Source organism: Bubalus kerabau, chromosome 19 (assembly GCF_029407905.1).
Source record: "Bubalus kerabau isolate K-KA32 ecotype Philippines breed swamp buffalo chromosome 19, PCC_UOA_SB_1v2, whole genome shotgun sequence".
NCBI classification, from domain to species: domain Eukaryota; kingdom Metazoa; phylum Chordata; class Mammalia; order Artiodactyla; family Bovidae; genus Bubalus; species Bubalus kerabau.
Window position 1 is genome coordinate 35,059,115 of NC_073642.1, and position 16,133 is coordinate 35,075,247.

Here is a 16,133-nt window from a genome sequence, read left to right on the forward strand (position 1 = left end):
AGGGGTCAGTGTGGGACCTAGAATGAAAACAAAGCTGGATACTGGGTAAAACAGCTCCAGGAAGAACTGTCTTGAACATTCCAGGATTCTATGGGTTGACCTCCACTCACATGAAAGGACTCCCTGTCTGGCAGTGGCCATAAAAGATACCTTGAACAAGCGAGATACTTTAGGTGGATGGCCTTTGTAAAAAAATTTGGGAACCGATGGGTGTGGACTTTACCCAAGTCTTCTCTGAGCATGTGCTAGACACCCACCAACAAACATTGTTTGGGGAGACCCATCCTGTGCAGAGGCATGGTACTGGGTTCAAAAAGGGTGTGTCAGGGGAAGGAGCTAAGGAAATGTGTTCCCCAGGCCATCATGCTCCCTACATGGGCATCCCAGCAAAGCATGGGCTAAACCATCCACTCTCGTGCCACCCCTACCCCCCCACCCCCACCGCCCAGACAAACCCTGGGCTTGCCCTTCCCCATTTGGTGGCAGCTGAGGGCAAGACGGAGAAGGCGATGGCACCCCACTCCAGTACTCTTGCCTGGAAAATCCCATGGGCGGAGGAGCCTGGTGGGCTGCAGTCCATGGGGTCCCAAAGAGTCAGACACGACTGAGCGACTTCACTTTCACTTTTCACTTTCATGCTTTGGAGAAGGAAATGGCAACCCACTCCAGTGTTCTTGCCTGGAGAATCCCAGGGACGGGGGAGCCTGGCGGGCTGCCGTCTATGGGGTCGCACAGAGTCGGACACGACTGAAGCGACTTAGCAGCAGCAGCAGCAGCAGAGGGCAAGACACACAGGGAATGCTGCTTGCCTTGGGCTTCCTGGGAAGGGCGTCAGGATGCAGAGGAGGGGTCCCACCCAGCCCCTGGAAGACAGCATGCAGGCCTCAGCCCATCCTGCCCATCCCCACTCCCTACCTGTCTCTGCAGGGTCGCCGGTTTGATGGTTGCTCTCAGGCAGGGAGAGCTCATCTCTTATGATGGGGCTCTTGGGGCTGGGGGGCCCATCCAGGTGGGGTGGCGAGACTGCCCTGGAGGTGCTGGGCCTGGGCTGCTCAGGGGAGCTCCGAGCCAACCTAGACTCTTCCCCCTCCTCAGACTCCATCTTGATGGCCTTCCGGGGGCACTCGGTCTGGCAGGCCTTCCTCTTCTGCGGTGTGGCCGTGTTGGTGCCCTCCTGTGCAGTGGGGTGTCACAGGGCAGGGTCAGGAGCCTCCAGGGGACTGGGGCAGTGGGCAGAGACCCAGACCTGAGTGGTAGGAATCTGTTCCCCGCCCCATGCCCTTTGCTCCTGCTGTCCACTTTGCTATCTGCCATGCAGATCACACCTCTCTACACAGAGGCCCTCCCAGGTCAGCAGGCACACTGGCCCTGCTGGTGACCACTGACCACCGATCTCTGCTGGCTTCTGACTGCCCTGGGAGGGGCTCCTGCTTGGAGGGAGGCTTCCTAACACGGCAACCAAGAGCTGGGAGAGCACAGAGTAGGTGCCTATTGAGGTCTGGGTTCTCACTTCCATTCCACCTCTTACCACCTAGTGGGATCTGGGCCCTGGGAAGGGGAGGCGAGGGTTGGGGAATATCTTACTTCTCTGAGGGAGGAGTCTTGGATGGAGAAGGCGTACACTGGCACAGGGTGTGCCCCTGGCACCGGCTGTACCACGGCCAATCCCGCGGCTTGCACCTGGTCCCTCGGCACCTCCTCTGGCTGCAAAGTTGGGAAACAAAAGTAGTCAGAAATGACCAGGCAGGGGACTTCCCTGGTGGTCCAGTGGGTAAGTCCCTGCACTCCCAATGCAGGGGGCTCAGGTTTGATCCCTGGTTGGGGAACTAGATCTCACATGCCAAAACTAAAGAGCACATGTGCCTCAACTAAGGCCCAGTGCAGCCAAATAAATAAATATAAAAAACAGAAATGACCAGGCAGTAGGACCAGCCAGGTCTCCTGGTGTGGGGTCAGCTCAGTTTCCAAGGCCTCACCCAGACATAAGAGCTGGCTCCTGGTCCAATACCCAGAGCCTACTGGGGACCAGAAGTCTTCCTTGCAGCCTCCGTGACTTCACCTTCTGGCAACCCTGAGGTGCTGGCATCCCAGGGACCACGTCGATGCCTGTGCATCCTAATGGTGCCAGAAGATGACCTCAGGGATCACACTGCCCAACACCTCAAGGCTCGCTTGACAAGTAGACCCAGCCTAGACAACTCCAGGGCTTCCCTGGTGGCTCAGACAGTAAAGAATCCACCTGTAATGTGGGAGACCTGGGTTCAATCTCTGGGTTGGAATGATCCCCTGGAAGAGGGCATAGCAACCCACTCCAGTATTCTTGCCTGGAGAATCCTCATGGACAGAGGAGCCTGGCAGGCTACGGTCCATGGCACTGCAGAGTCAGACATGACTGAGTGACTAAACAGAGACCAGCATAGACAACCCTAGGGACAAAGTGGTGGTGGTGGTTCCTACTAATGGTAGGTAGTAGCTCCTCTCTAGCTGCAAATTCATCATAGGGAGGGGACCCTTCCACTGAGCTGACATTGCCCCCTGCCCCATCACCTGTTCATAATAGCCCAAGGGTGGAAGCAGCCCAAATGTCAGCTGATGAAGAGATAAAATGTAGGGTAGCCATTCAGGAGAATGCTATTTAGCCATAGAAAGGAATGAAGTTCTGACCACACAAGGTGGATGAACCTTAAACACATCATGCTAAGTGGATAGCTAGCCACAGAAGAATGCATATTGTACGATTCCATTTATACGAAATATCCAGAAGTGCCAAGTGCAGAGACAGCAGACTGCAGGTTGCCGAGGGTTGGGGGAGGGAAAGTGAGGAGTGACTGCTCCGTGGATACAGGCTTTCCTTTTGGGGAAACGAAAGTACAGGAACTAGAGTCTGGGACAGTTACATGAGACTATGAGCGCACTGAATGTCACTGCATGGTACACTTTAAAACAGAGAATTTTACAATGAAATTAGTTTAAAAAAAAGGAGGTGGTACTATATTATGATTCTTGCCCATCTACAGAGAAGGAAACCAAGGCACAGAGAGGTGAAGTGATTTCCTAAGGTCATATACCTAATAAGGGCCTGGACCAGGGGCTCAAAACTAGTGTTATTTTTAATTTTTAAAAAATGTGTTTATTTTTGGCTGCATTGGATCTTCGTTGCTTTGTGCGGGCTTTCTCTAGTTGTGGCAAGAGGGGGTTACTCTCCAGTTGCGGTGTGAGGGCTTTTTTTTCTTAGAGCACAGGCTCTAGGCGCATGGGTGCAGTAGTCGCGGGGCGTGGGCTTAGCTGCTCTGCGGCATGTGGAATCTTCCTGGACCAGGGATTGAACCCACATCCCCTGCACCGGTAGGCAGATTCTTATCCTCTGCACCAGCAGGGAAGTCCAAATCCAGTGCTTTTGAAATGCAGGTTCCCTTTCTGTGCCTGAGTATGCTCCCTTTTCTTCACTCACTGTCTCCTTTATGTCCCTCTGCATCATCTTTCCCTATTGTGGGAAACTCAAGAGTAAGCTGGAGCTTTTGCTGAAATGGTGTTTGTGATGTGGCGAGCATCCCTCTACAATGAGAGGCCCAGATTCCGGGGCTCAGTCCAGGGGCCCCGGCCTGCCCCTCCTGCCTCCAATCCTGACTCCTTGGCATCTCACACTCCCTGTGCACTCGGCGGATGAGGGTCCATACGGAGCCCGAGGTCCATCCACACAGCTGGAGGGGGCTCTTGGCTAAGCTGAGCTGCGTCAGAAAACCCAGGCACTGGGCTGTAAGAGGGTGAGGTCAGGAATGTGCTTTCCTCACGGGGACAGGCTCTGTCCGCTCCCAAGTGGTGGGGCACATGGTCCGGCGTGCCCTCACGGGGTGAACGGCAGGGCTTACCTGGCCAAGCCCGGGCAGGGGAAGGCGGGGAAGCCCGGCACGACAGGCCGTGTGCTGGGGACCAAGACCCTGAGGTGGATGTCAAGTGCATTCATGTCAAATGTGGGTTCCCAAATCATGGACTATCATGGACTGATTTCCTTCCCTCCTTTTCGGGTTTCTTTTTCTCAACATCTTCACAAGAAGAGAGGAGAGCTGTCTCTCTGAATCAGAGTGGACCTGTCTGGGGTGGAGGTTGTGGGGAGGGGGGTTGTGGTGGTGGGGGGGGTTGTGTGGGAGGAGGGAAAAATCTGGCAGGTCATTTTCTCCCAGGCCTCTTGGAAAAATATACAATCTCCAGGGTACTCTCTGTGCCAGTGTTTTACAAATTACAGTTGTGACTCATGACTGGATCACGGCAGCAAAGTCATGACTAGCATTTTTTATATTACATAGAATACAACGGAACAGAAAAATCTTAGCGTACATTCCACATTTATAAGTGTAATTTATTGCATAAAACTTCTGTTTTAGCTATAGGTATGTGCATGTGTATACACCAGTAGATTAGAGGTAAAATATATCTTTTACAGTGGGTGCTGGTCAAAAGGTTTAAACCACTCCACAGTCATTAAGATGGCCACTACTTAAAAAAAAAGTGTGAATGAGAATGTGGAGAAACTGGAACCGCTGTGGACTGTGCAGCCACTATGGAAAATTTTATGGTGATTCCTCAAAAATTAAAAACAGAATTACTATATGATTCAGCAATTCCACTTCCAGGCAAATATATGTTATATGTATTTGATCACCATTAAAAATAAAAGAATGGGGACTTTACTGGTGGTCCGGGGGTTAAGACTCTGCCTTCTAATGCAGGGGACCTGGGTTCAATCTCTGGTCCAGAAAGATTCCATAGGCTGAGGGGCAGCTAAGTTTGCATGCCACAACCACTAAGCTTGCGTTCTAGGAGCCTGTGCTCTGCAACGAGAAGCCCCCACATTGAGAAGCGTGTACACCACAACCAGAGAGGAGCCCCTACTTGCTCCAACTAGAAAAAGCTTGAGTGAGTAATGAAGACCCAGTGCAGCCAGAAAATAAATAAATTTTTTTTAAAAAATGAAAAGAGTTCGAAAGGTCTTCATCTGCCTGTCTGTGTGTGTCTCTGAAGACTGCTGACATGTAAGAGAACCTCTTTCCACGTGGGCTGTGAACTCCCCAAAGGCAGGGCTGGGGTCCTCTCAGCCTCTGCCCCATCTTCCTGACACCCCCTACCCATGTTAATGAAGCAGGGACACACATGAGAGCTCAGTAAAGAAAAAAAAAATCATCATGACTGATTCATAGTTATTTTACAGTTTTAAAACAATTTATTTTTTCCATTAAAGTATTGTGACATCATTACAAAAAGAACCAAGGGAGAGAGAGGAAGGACAATGTCCGAGGTGCCGTCCTACCCAAGCGCTCCTAGTTAATTACACCAGTTGGTATTTATCATCCTCTCCACCTAGGCACGGGGTGGGGACTAAAATAAACCAGCGGTTTCAAGAGGGATGCGTGTTGGCGCTGGAAGCCCAGTTCCTGCCTCCTAAGGCAGGAATGTGGGTCGAAGCGGTGCTTCTCTCCTGGCACAGCCAGACCACGCCTGCCCCTCAAGCAGCGGCACCTGTCCTTTGCACTTAGGCTGTATGACCCACTTCCATTCCCCAGCTCCATCCATCCCCACCCCCAAGCCTATTACCAAAGTGAAAGCAAGAGAGTCTGCACAGAGCAGTCTTCTGATGCTCCAAGTTCAACCTGCTTAGTAACTGGCAGTGAGCGGGCACAAGACGAGACCCAGAAAAATGCCTAGACCTTCTTCACACAAGACAACATAGCCTCTCTTGCTGTTCATTAACTAACGACTGGCACCTGGAAGCCAGAGCAGTCTGTGGCCCTGGGGCACTTTTCACCACCATTCATAACTTCTTTGAAGACATTTTTTCATTCTAGCATTGTCTATCATATCAAAATAACCTAAAAGCCAAGGAACTGGCTAAATAAATCACACTACACCTAATTTAGCATGGACCACTATGCAGATGTAAAAAGGCATCAGGAAGCTCCCTGCCTACTGATGAGATAAGAATTCCCAATAATATTGTGCCCTAGACACAGTATATATGCGGCACTGTGCTACCTTTGTCCAAAAATAAAAAAAAAGCAAATATATAGTCATATTTGCTTGTAACTACATAAAGAAATTCTGGAAGGATATATAAGAAATAAATAAAGATATATAGGTAGGCCTTCGCTGGTGGCTCAGTGGTAAAGAATCAGCTTCTCAATGCAGGAGATGCAAGCTTGATCCCTGGGTTGGGAAGATTCCCTGGAGAAGGAAATGACAATCCACTCTAGTATCCTTGCCTGGGAAATCTCATGGACAGAGGAGCCTGGCAGGCAACAGTTTATGGGGTTGCAAGAGTCGGACACAATTCAGTGACTAAACAACAATATGGGTGTAAACACTGGTCAGATGGGGGACAAGGTGGGAGGAAGACATTATCACTTTTCTATGTTTTTATTACAATTTCTGACCATGTGATTGTATTGCTTGTCCTAAATATCTAGAATTAAATGTCCTTTTAAAATTTTATATGTGTGTATATGGGAATGCAGTACCCAAGACAGTTGGGAACTGGCTTGAAGTCCTGCCCTTAGCATTAGCATGCTGTGTGGCCTTGGGTTAAGTCACACCCTCTCTTGGGGTCTTAGCTTCATCCTCTATACAAGAGCAGGTCAGACTCCAAGATTTCTCCTAACTCTAAAGCTCTCAGATCCTAAGTTCTGCCTCCTACAGGAAGCCTCTTCTGATTGCCTCAACCTACAGCAATCTCTGTCTCCTACAGGCCACGCCATGGCAAAGCTACAAAGGCTGGCTGCCCTCACCAGAAGACCTGCTTTCCGTGGAAGACCAGTCAATCCTGGGCCCAGCTCCTTGACAGGCACACACACCTGGATGATCAGGATGGGGAGCAGACCAGGTGCCCGATCCAGGGAGGAACTGAAAAAGCTTATCTTGGGAGAGAGGAGAAATGCATGCAAGTAGCCAAGAGGATAGGTTAACAGGATGCCACTGCATCTGCGCTCTAAGAGCACTGCAGAGATGGGAGTGGCTCAAGCCTCAAGAATGAGCAAGCTTCCTGTCCCTGGAGGTATGTGCATGGTGGCTGGACAGTCACAGGTCAGCGGTGCTGCAGAGGGAATGACCACATGAGAGGGAGTGCAGGCGCTTTCCAACCCTGAATACTATGGCTCTCAGGACTGTGATGGCCCTGAAATCACATCGATGGAGCCCAGGCTGCTGTGATCACTGCCTGACTCCTGGCCTCATTCTCCATTCCTCTCCAGAACCCTATGTGGGGGAAGGGCCACATATCGAGTGGGGCACACAGAGGGGAGGGTCATCTGCCATGTCTATCAAGGGCCTGCCTGCCAGGGACCACTGCTTTAGCTTCTGTCCATCCCTGGGCCTAACACCTCCTGGAGACCTACTATGACATCAAGACCTACGATGGCACTTAGGAGCCCAGAGCCAGCCAGCCCTTCCTCTGCCCCCTCCCACTGAAGGCTCCAGTCCAGGCCCCTGCTGTCATACTCTCAGGTGCTCTCTCTTCTCTGTTGTCTGCAGACACGGGGACAGCAAGACTCAGTTTCCTTTCCAACAGAGGGGAACTCCCAACCCACCCGGCCCGCAGGATGGACCACCTCCCCTTCAAACCTCAAGTCCATCTCACCGGGTCAGTGCCACAGGTGTCTCTGGGAGTGCTGGCAGCTTCTGGGCTGGCTCTCCTGGATAGAGCTGCATCTGGAGAACACAGAGAAGGTCATGGGCAGGTCACGGACATCCCTGGTGAGACGCATCCTGTCTTAGGACAGTGACAAAGGAAACATTCCTGTTGCTTTTCCTGGAGGCCCCTTTTCCAAGGCCTCTGGCAGCTCCATGGAGTGGCTGTAGTTGGAAAGAAAGCTCCCTGATTGCAGTGGGCATGAACTCACCTAGAAGGAAGAGAGGGGTGGCATGGGAGAGTGCTTGCCTTTGGCTCCAGACCCCAAGCACAGCTCTCTCCAACTGGGGGCCGCCACCAAGGCAAAGCATGGACAATTCTAACAGCGTTACTGCTCACTGATTTCTCTGCACAGTGAGAGCTCCATGGCACTCTTCTGACCTGTGGCCTATTTTCATTAAATCTAAATCTCTAATGCTGGAAGATAAAATAACTCCTTTCTCTGCCACCACCGAGGCAAGCTGTTTAAACTCTACGGAGGTCATTTCCTGCACATGCGGTAGTAGTTACCACCTAGGTGAAGGCGCATGTCCACGCTAGGACTGCGTTTTGATGAATCCACATCCACTAGCTGCGAGGGCAGGAGTGGGCAGGTCTCCATCACTGCCATCTGCCCAAGAACCTTCAGATTCCGAGGCTTCCCTCCCCTTTCTCACTGAAAGGGCATCCTCACACCAGAACCGGAGATTTTGTCAAAGAGCCATTTCAGCCTCCCCACCCCGGAGGCCCTCCTGTGCAGCCCCTGTGTCTCTTGGAAGCCTCCATGCTGCCTCCAGCGCCTAGAAAGCTGCTGTAACTCCTGGATTTGGGCTACAGAGCCAAGCACTCTCATTCTCCAGCCACATGATGTGCCCCAACCTTGTCTCCCAGTTGGACTGGACAACTCCAGGTTAGAAACTGGTCCTCTGTCTCCCCACTTCCCCAGTGCCCACGCAGGGCCCACAAAGGTAGGCAGCTAGTCCAGATGGCAGGCCATCCGAGGGGCAAAAGATCCCCTCCACTGAGCCTGGTTTTGGGTAAGCACCCAACCAGGGGATGGGGGTGGGGGGCAGGAGCGGTGGTGTGGTAGTGGTAGTGGTCGGCCCCTCTGGGCTAAAATGATACAGGGTATGGTTCTCAGCTTTATAGTTTCTTAAGTCCCTTGAGGGGCTTCCCCCAGTGGCTCAAGCAGTAAGGAATCTGCCTGCAATGCAGGATACCGGGGTTCAATCCCTGGGTTGGGAAGATTCCCTGGAGAAGGAACTGGCAACCTATTCCAGTCCCTCTTGCCTGGAGAATTCCACGAAGGGGAGCCTGGTGGGCTACAGTTCATGGGACCAGAGTTGGACACAAGTGAGTGACTTTCACTTTCAACTTCCTTGAGAGTCACAAGATCACAACGAATACTCAGCGTCTTGTAAATCAGTCAGACGTGACCCTACTGGGTGGCTGCAGGCTTCCGCTCCCCTAGACTTATCCTGCTCTCTGTAACCTACGATGTGATCAAACCCAAGAGACTTAATAAAACCCCCTGTTTCCTCTTATGCCACATGGGGCTGATCTTTTCCACCTGCCTTTCCCCAGGGGCAGCAGCAGGCCCAAGCCCTCCCAGGGTAAACAGGCCAGCCTTGAGCTGATGCTGGCTTACCTGTACCCCGGCTGATGCAAGAGACGAGGTCCTGCAGGCGCACCCTGAATTCGTCGAAGCTGTCTGTGCGCACGGTGGCTCGCAGGCTCTGGGGCTCCTCCTGGCGCAGCTGGTGGAGCGCCTTGCGCAGGAAGTCATGCATGTCCAGCACCTCCTGATCCGAGGCGTAGAGTTTCATCCTCTGCACCAGCACGCTGCCCATACGGATCCGCTGCAGTACGGCATCCAGCCGGCCCAGCTGGCCCGCTATCTCTTCGTAGTCGCGCTGGTACCGCGCACCCACGCTTTCCAGCAGCTGACGCTCCTGCTCTAGCACGTGCGCTACCACGTCGCGCACGCGCTCACGGATGAACTCCTCAGTGTCGGCGCGTACGCGGCCCAGCTGGCTGATGGCAGAGCGCATCTGCGCCTGCGCTGCCCCAAAGGTGCGGTCCTGCTCCTGCAGGTCCTGGGTCATGGTGTCCAGCTCATCCTGCCGCTGCTGGATCTCCATGCTGATGTCACACTTGAGCTCGCTGTGGCCCCTATCCAGGAGCGCGCACGAGCAGCACAAGGGCTTGGAGCAGCCTCGGCAGTAGATGCTGTGGACACAGAAGGTTGGCCTGATTTAGGGCATTCCTGCTTTCTTTTTCTCTTTAAATATTCTTTATTAAATGCCTCTTCAAAACAGTTACAAAACTTTGAATCCTAGTATATTTCTACATCTGTGCTTTTCTCAGTTCAGTGTTTCTGGTTATGGTGATAGTATGCAAACTACTAATAAAACTTACTGGAACACAAAAAAGTTACCAAAGTAGTAATAGCTAGCCTCCATCCATGAAATACTGTATATTAACACATATATGTAATTTAGAAAAACAGTAACAAAGATCCCACATGCAGGGCAGCGAAAGAGGCACAGATGTAAAGAACAGACTTTTGGACTCTATGGGAGAAGGCGAGGGTGGGATGATTTGAGAGAAAAGCATTGAAATGTATACATTCCCATATGTAAAATAGATGACCAGTGCAAGTTTGATGCGTGAAGCAGGGTACCCAAAGTTAGTGCTCTGGGACAACCCAAAGGGATAGGGTGGGGAGGGAGATGGGAGGGGGTTTTAGGATGGGGCGACACATGTACACCCATGGCTGATTCATGTCGATGTATGGCAAAAATCATCACAATATTGTAAAGTAATTATCCTCCAATTAAATAAATCTTTTTTTTTTTTTTTTTAAGCAGAGTTAATCATCATCAGAAGCACCCAGCACTTCTGAATTTCTTTTCTCCACTTCGGAGGCAACCAGGAGAGCATCCTTCACACCTCTGGCTCTTCTCCACCTTGGAGGCAACCAGGAGAGCATCCTTCAACCTGGGTGCATCCTTCACACCTCTGGCTCTTCAAACCACTTCACATAAATATTCACACTCTTCTGCTGCTGCTGCTGCTAAGTCGCTTCAGTCGTCCAACTCTGTGCGACCCCATAGACTGCTAGCAGAATTCTAAGGACTTGATACATTTCATCCCACTTAATCCTTGGTAGAGTTTCTTAAGAGAACTATTATTATCCTCACTTTACAGATAGAAGAAATCAAGATGTTCAGAGGTTAAATAACTGACTCATACCTACAACAATTTTGGGCAGGCTGATGTTTTTTTTTTAAAAAAAATCAGATCATGCTAAACAATTATTTTGTAACTTCCTCCTCTAATTTAACTTTCGTTCAGGACACTCCCCATCTAGGTCTACAAGCATTATCTTTAGTTCAGTTCAGTCGTTCGGTTGTGTCCGACTCTTTGCAACCCCATAAACCGCAGCACCCCAGGCCTCCCTGTCCATCACCAACTCCCGGAGTCTACCCAAACCCATGTCCATTGAGTCAGTGATGCCATCCAACCATCTCATCCTCTGCCGTCCCCTTCTCCTCCTGCCCTCAATCTTTCCCAGCATCAGGGTCTTTTCCAATGAGTCAGCTCTTCGCATCAGGTGGCCAAAGTATTGGAGTTGCAGCTTCAACATCAGTCCCACCAATGAACACCCAGGACTGATCTCCTTTAGGATGGACTAATATATTCTTTAATAGCTCCATTACATTCCAGATGGACCACACTGACTCAGTCATTCTATTAATAATGCATTGGATCAGTTTAGTGGAAGACAGTTTTTCCACGGGGTGCTTGGGAGGGGTGTGTGCAGGAGAGGGGGGAGGGGTTGGAGGAGGGGTGGTGAGGGGTGGTTCAGGCAGTGATGAGAGCAATGTGAAGCAGCAGACAAAGCCTCCTTTGCTCCTCGCCAGTTCCTAAAAGGTTTCTGACCAGGATGGGTCTGCAGCCCAGGGTGTTGCAGAACTCCATGTTAACGGGCATTCCAGTGATTTCCTGTTTGTGCATTTCCCCCCAATATGGACAATGCTTTATGTAGCCTAATGCATAGATCCTTTTGTTTCTATGAAATATATTACAAAATAGAATTGCTAAGAGAGTGTATATTTTTATTTAATATATTTTAGCCAGCAGACACTTCCATAGTATTTACTATGTGTCAAGACACTTATAAACATTTCACAAATATCAACTCACTTAATCCTTATAACAATCCTATGGAGTGGGAATTATCATTGTTCCCATTTTAAGGAAGGAGAAACTAAGCATGAGGTACAATAACTTGTTCAAGGTCACACAATTAGAAAGTGATAGAGTCCAGAAGTAGGCAGAATTCTGTAGTAGGCAGAATAATGGTGTGCATTCAAGTACTGATTCCTGGAACCTGAATATGACACGTCACATGGCAAGAAGGGCTTCCCTGATAGCTCAGTTGGTAAAGAATCCGCCTGCAACACAGGAGACCCCAGTTCAATTTCTGGGTTGGGAAGATCCCCTGGAGAAGGGATAGGCTACCCACTCCAGTATTCCTGGGCTTCCCTTGTGGCTCAGTTGGTAAAGAATCCACCTGCAATGTGGGAGACCTGGGTTTGATCCTTGGGCTGGGAAGGTCCCCTGGAGAAGGGAAAGGCTACCCACTCCAGTATTCTGACCTGCAGAATCCCATGGACTGTATAGGCCATGGGGTCGCAAAGAGTTGGACTCGACTGAGTGACTTTCACTTCATTTCACATGGCAAAAAGGACTTGATAGGTGTGATTATATTAAGGATCTTGAGATGGGAAGATTATCTTGGATTATCTGGGTGGACCCAATGTAATCACTGCTGCTGCTGCTGTTAAGTCACTTCAGTCTTGTTCGACTCTGTGACCCCATGGACTGCAGCCTTCCAGGCTCCTTCATCCATGGGATTTTCCAGGTAAGAGTACTGGAGTGGGGTGCCATTGCCTTCTCCGAATGTAATCACAGGCAACCTCATAGGGGAAAGAGGAGAGAGGCAGGAGAGAAAGAGAGGGAGAGGAAGCGGAGGTCACAGTGATACTGCCCTGGTGGCTTTGAAGGTGGCAGGGGATCAGGAAATACAGAATGCAGACAGGGACTTCCCTGGAGGTCTAGTGGCTAAGACTCTGCTTTCGATCCCTGGTCAGGGAACTAGATCCCACATGCCAAAACTAAACATTCCATGTGCTGCAACTAAGGCTGGGAGCAGTCAAATAAATAAATAAACAATATTTTTTTAAAAAAGAAAAGAATGCAGGCAGCCTCTAGAAGCTAGAAAAGGCAAGAAAATGGACTCTCCTCAAGAGCCTCCATAAGGAACACTGTCCTACAGGCATCTCGATTGTAGCTCAATGAGACCTACTGCAGACTTCTGACCTCCAGAGGTAAATAGCCATCTATCTGTAATGGTTCAGTTCAGTTCAGTTCAGTTGCTCAGTCGTGTCCGACTCTTTGCGACCCCATGAATCGAAGCACGCCAGGCCTCCCTGTCCATCACCAACTCCCGGAGTTCACCCAAACTCATGTCCATCGAGTTGGTGATGCCATCCAGCCATCTGATCCTCTGCTGTCCCCTTCTCCTCCTGCCCCCAATCCCTCCCAGCATCAAGGTCTTTTCCAATGGGTCAACTCTTCGCATGAGGTGGCCAAAATACTGGAGTTACAGCTTTAGCATCTTCAAGCTCCTAAATTTGTGGTAAATTGTTACAGCAACAATAGGAAACTAACTAAAACCCAAGTAGCCTGGCTCAGAGCCCACATTCTGAAACATTGTATTAAATATTACTCTTCAAATAGCACCAGGAGGACTTCCCTGTGATCTGGTGGTTAAGAATCTGCCTGCCAAGGCAGAGAACATGGGTTTGACCCCTGTTTCAGGAAGATCCCACATGCAGGGAGGTGACTAAGCCTGGGCACCACAACTACTGAAGCCCGTGTGCCCTGGAGCCTGTGCTCTGCCAACAAGAGAAGCCAGGGCAATGAGAAACCCTGGTTCACCGCAACCAGAGAAAGCCTGCAATGCAGCAAGGACGACCCAGCGTAGCCAGAAGCTCATTAATCATAGATTAAAAAAATATTACCAGGAAAAATATTAGTTACTTCCCTAGAAATACTGCTGTAATTTACTCTCACCAGCAATGAGAATAACAAGTAAGCCCATCTAAGGCCAGGAGAAAGGATTTTAGCTGGGGCCACTTTAGTCTCAATTATTGAGATCAACTTGTCCTAGAAATGCCAAAAGAGAGCCTGCTGGCCAACCTGGTTCCAAAGTCTTGGCACCAGGTACCAGGTACGAGTCCTCAGCTTCACCAGCTCTCAACCTTCCCAAGTCACCCAAGGTGGTAAGTCCCAGGGCTTAAGCCTCTTGATCAAACAGAGGAGACTCATTTCACACTAGCAAAACTTCTCTGGAAACAGAAAAATGTGTGGAAAGGGAAACAGGGGTCACTACTGGGTCATGTGCCTTCAACACCTCCAGCCTCAGCACACTGGATCTAAGTAACAGAGACTCATCTAGCCTGTGAGGCAGGGCCAGTGACTGAGGTAAGTGGTAGGGGGAGCAGAGAAAAACGCTGGGCAGATGCGGATCTGACCTCAGCTCTGTGCCGTTCCTTGGCAGGTCACATAACCTCTCTGGACCTTGGTTTTCTTATCTGTAAAATACGGGTAATTCCCACCTCATATGGGAGTGCTGGAGAAGATCAAATAAGTCCGTCATGAATGTTTTGAACAAAGACTATAATTATGATTGACTGAAATATTAGTGTTCTCTAATGACACTATTAATGAGAAATGCTAAGGATTATGAAAACAATGAGTAACTCTGGAGAGGGAAATTTGGCAATATTCATCACAATTACAAATGTATTTATACTTTGACCCAGCAACACCCCTTCTAGATTTCTTTTCTACAGCTCTATCTCCAGGCATAAAAGGTAACAGCTGTACAATGTGACACAGTCCATAATAGCAAAGAATAGAGACAACCTAAGTGCCCATCACTGCTCAAAGAGTTACATAAATTAAGATGTACCTGTGCAACAGAGTACAACACAGCTGGAAAAAACAGAGGAGGTTCATTAGAGGCAAAAATCTCCCTGGCAAAATAAGGATACTAATAGGAGTATTAGAAGGATTAGATGTGTTATATACGTATAAGGTTAGAACAGTAACCAGCATATACTGTATTCAATTATGATGATGTATATTTTAAATAAATCAAGATGTGAAGTGTATATATAGAATGCTACCCTTTGTATATGAATGGAGAAAAATAAGAATATATTCATATTTGATTGCATTTGAATAAAGAAACCTTGGAAGGTTACAAATTATTAGTTATGGGATGGGGCAGGGCAGAGGTGGAGTAAGACATTTCACTGTACACCTTTGAGTTTGCTCTCCTTTTGCTGAACTGTGTGAATGTATTACCTATGTTTTTAATTAAAGAACAGAATTCTATTAGATGTGAGCAATGCTGCTGCCGCTGCTAAATTGCTTCAGTTGTGTCCAACTCTGTGCGACCCCAGAGAAGGCAGCGCAGCAGGCTCCCCAGTCCCTGGGATTCTCCAGGCAAGAACACTGGAGTGCGTTGCCATTTCCTTCTCCAATGCATGAAAGAGAAAAGTGAAAGTGAAGTCTCTCAGTTGTGTCCGACTCTTCGTGACCCCATGGGCTGCAGCCCACCAGGCTCCTCCGCCCATGGGATTTTCCAGGCAAGAGTACTGGTGTGGGGTGCCATCACCTTCTCCATGTAGATGATTAGATAGGCTATAGACACAAAGGGAGAACTAGAACCAGCTGTCATTTTCTCAGCTTTGGGTCCATGGGAGAGGGGTTGAGTCTGTGGTGAGTGTCCCTTTCTCAGAAAAGGTGCTCCATAGGGATTTCCCTGGTGGTCCAGTGGTTAAGACTTTACCTTCCAATGTAGGGGTGCATATGTTTGATCCCTGGTCTGGGAGCTAAGATCCCACATGCCTCGTGGCCAAAAAACCAAAACATAAAACAGAAACAATATTGTAACAAATTCAGTGAAGACTTTAAAAAATATCCACATTAAAAAAAAAAAACAACTTAGAAAAAAAGAAGAGTGCTCTAGGCTGGGAAGGGGACCCCTAGAGTGGCCTTTCTGGAGGGAGAGCAAGACTTGCTGCGTGGACCACAGTCTCTGCTGGGTCCTCTTCTTTGGCTCCTTCTGCCCCAAGTGCGGTCTCCCAAGGGAAACCAGCCACCGCTCCCCCTCTGCAGTCAAATACTCTACCACTGAGTGATACCCCCACCACTCCCCTCTGGATGGAAGGAGATAGTTAGCTTCAGGTCTCTCTCTGTTTGGGGCCTTACAACAGACACCCTGGGGCCCAAAGCCCAACTTTCTGCTCAGACTGAGGTGCAGACTCTGAATCAGAATGATCCCTCATGGGGCTGCCACCCAAGACCATGAGTGACTTCCTTGGCTTAGTTCTTCACC

General features: G+C 49.5%; 1 protein-coding gene and 1 long non-coding RNA gene across 5 annotated transcripts in view; one reads left to right on the forward strand and one right to left on the reverse strand.

Moving 5' to 3' along the window:
- The window catches only part of PML (PML nuclear body scaffold), a 57,350-nt gene that overhangs the window by 15,111 nt on the left and 26,106 nt on the right, over positions 1–16,133 (reverse strand). For 3 of the 4 annotated variants that reach the window (XM_055555761.1, XM_055555763.1, XM_055555762.1), the window contains exons 3-6: positions 9,303–9,883; positions 7,625–7,695; positions 1,585–1,704; positions 916–1,174 (exon numbers count right to left, since the gene is read on the reverse strand). In XM_055555761.1, coding sequence (XP_055411736.1) covers positions 916–1,174; positions 1,585–1,704; positions 7,625–7,695; positions 9,303–9,883 — 1,031 coding nt within the window. Of the gene's footprint in view, positions 1–915; positions 1,175–1,584; positions 1,705–5,211; positions 7,082–7,624; positions 7,696–9,302; positions 9,884–16,133 lie in introns of those variants that run through there. The other variant, XM_055555764.1, reaches the window with a different exon arrangement.
- LOC129633826 (uncharacterized) lies at positions 9,773–10,789 on the forward strand. Its single transcript, XR_008705317.1, has 2 exons — positions 9,773–9,898; positions 10,525–10,789. It is a non-coding gene; the product is annotated as an uncharacterized LOC129633826 (long non-coding RNA).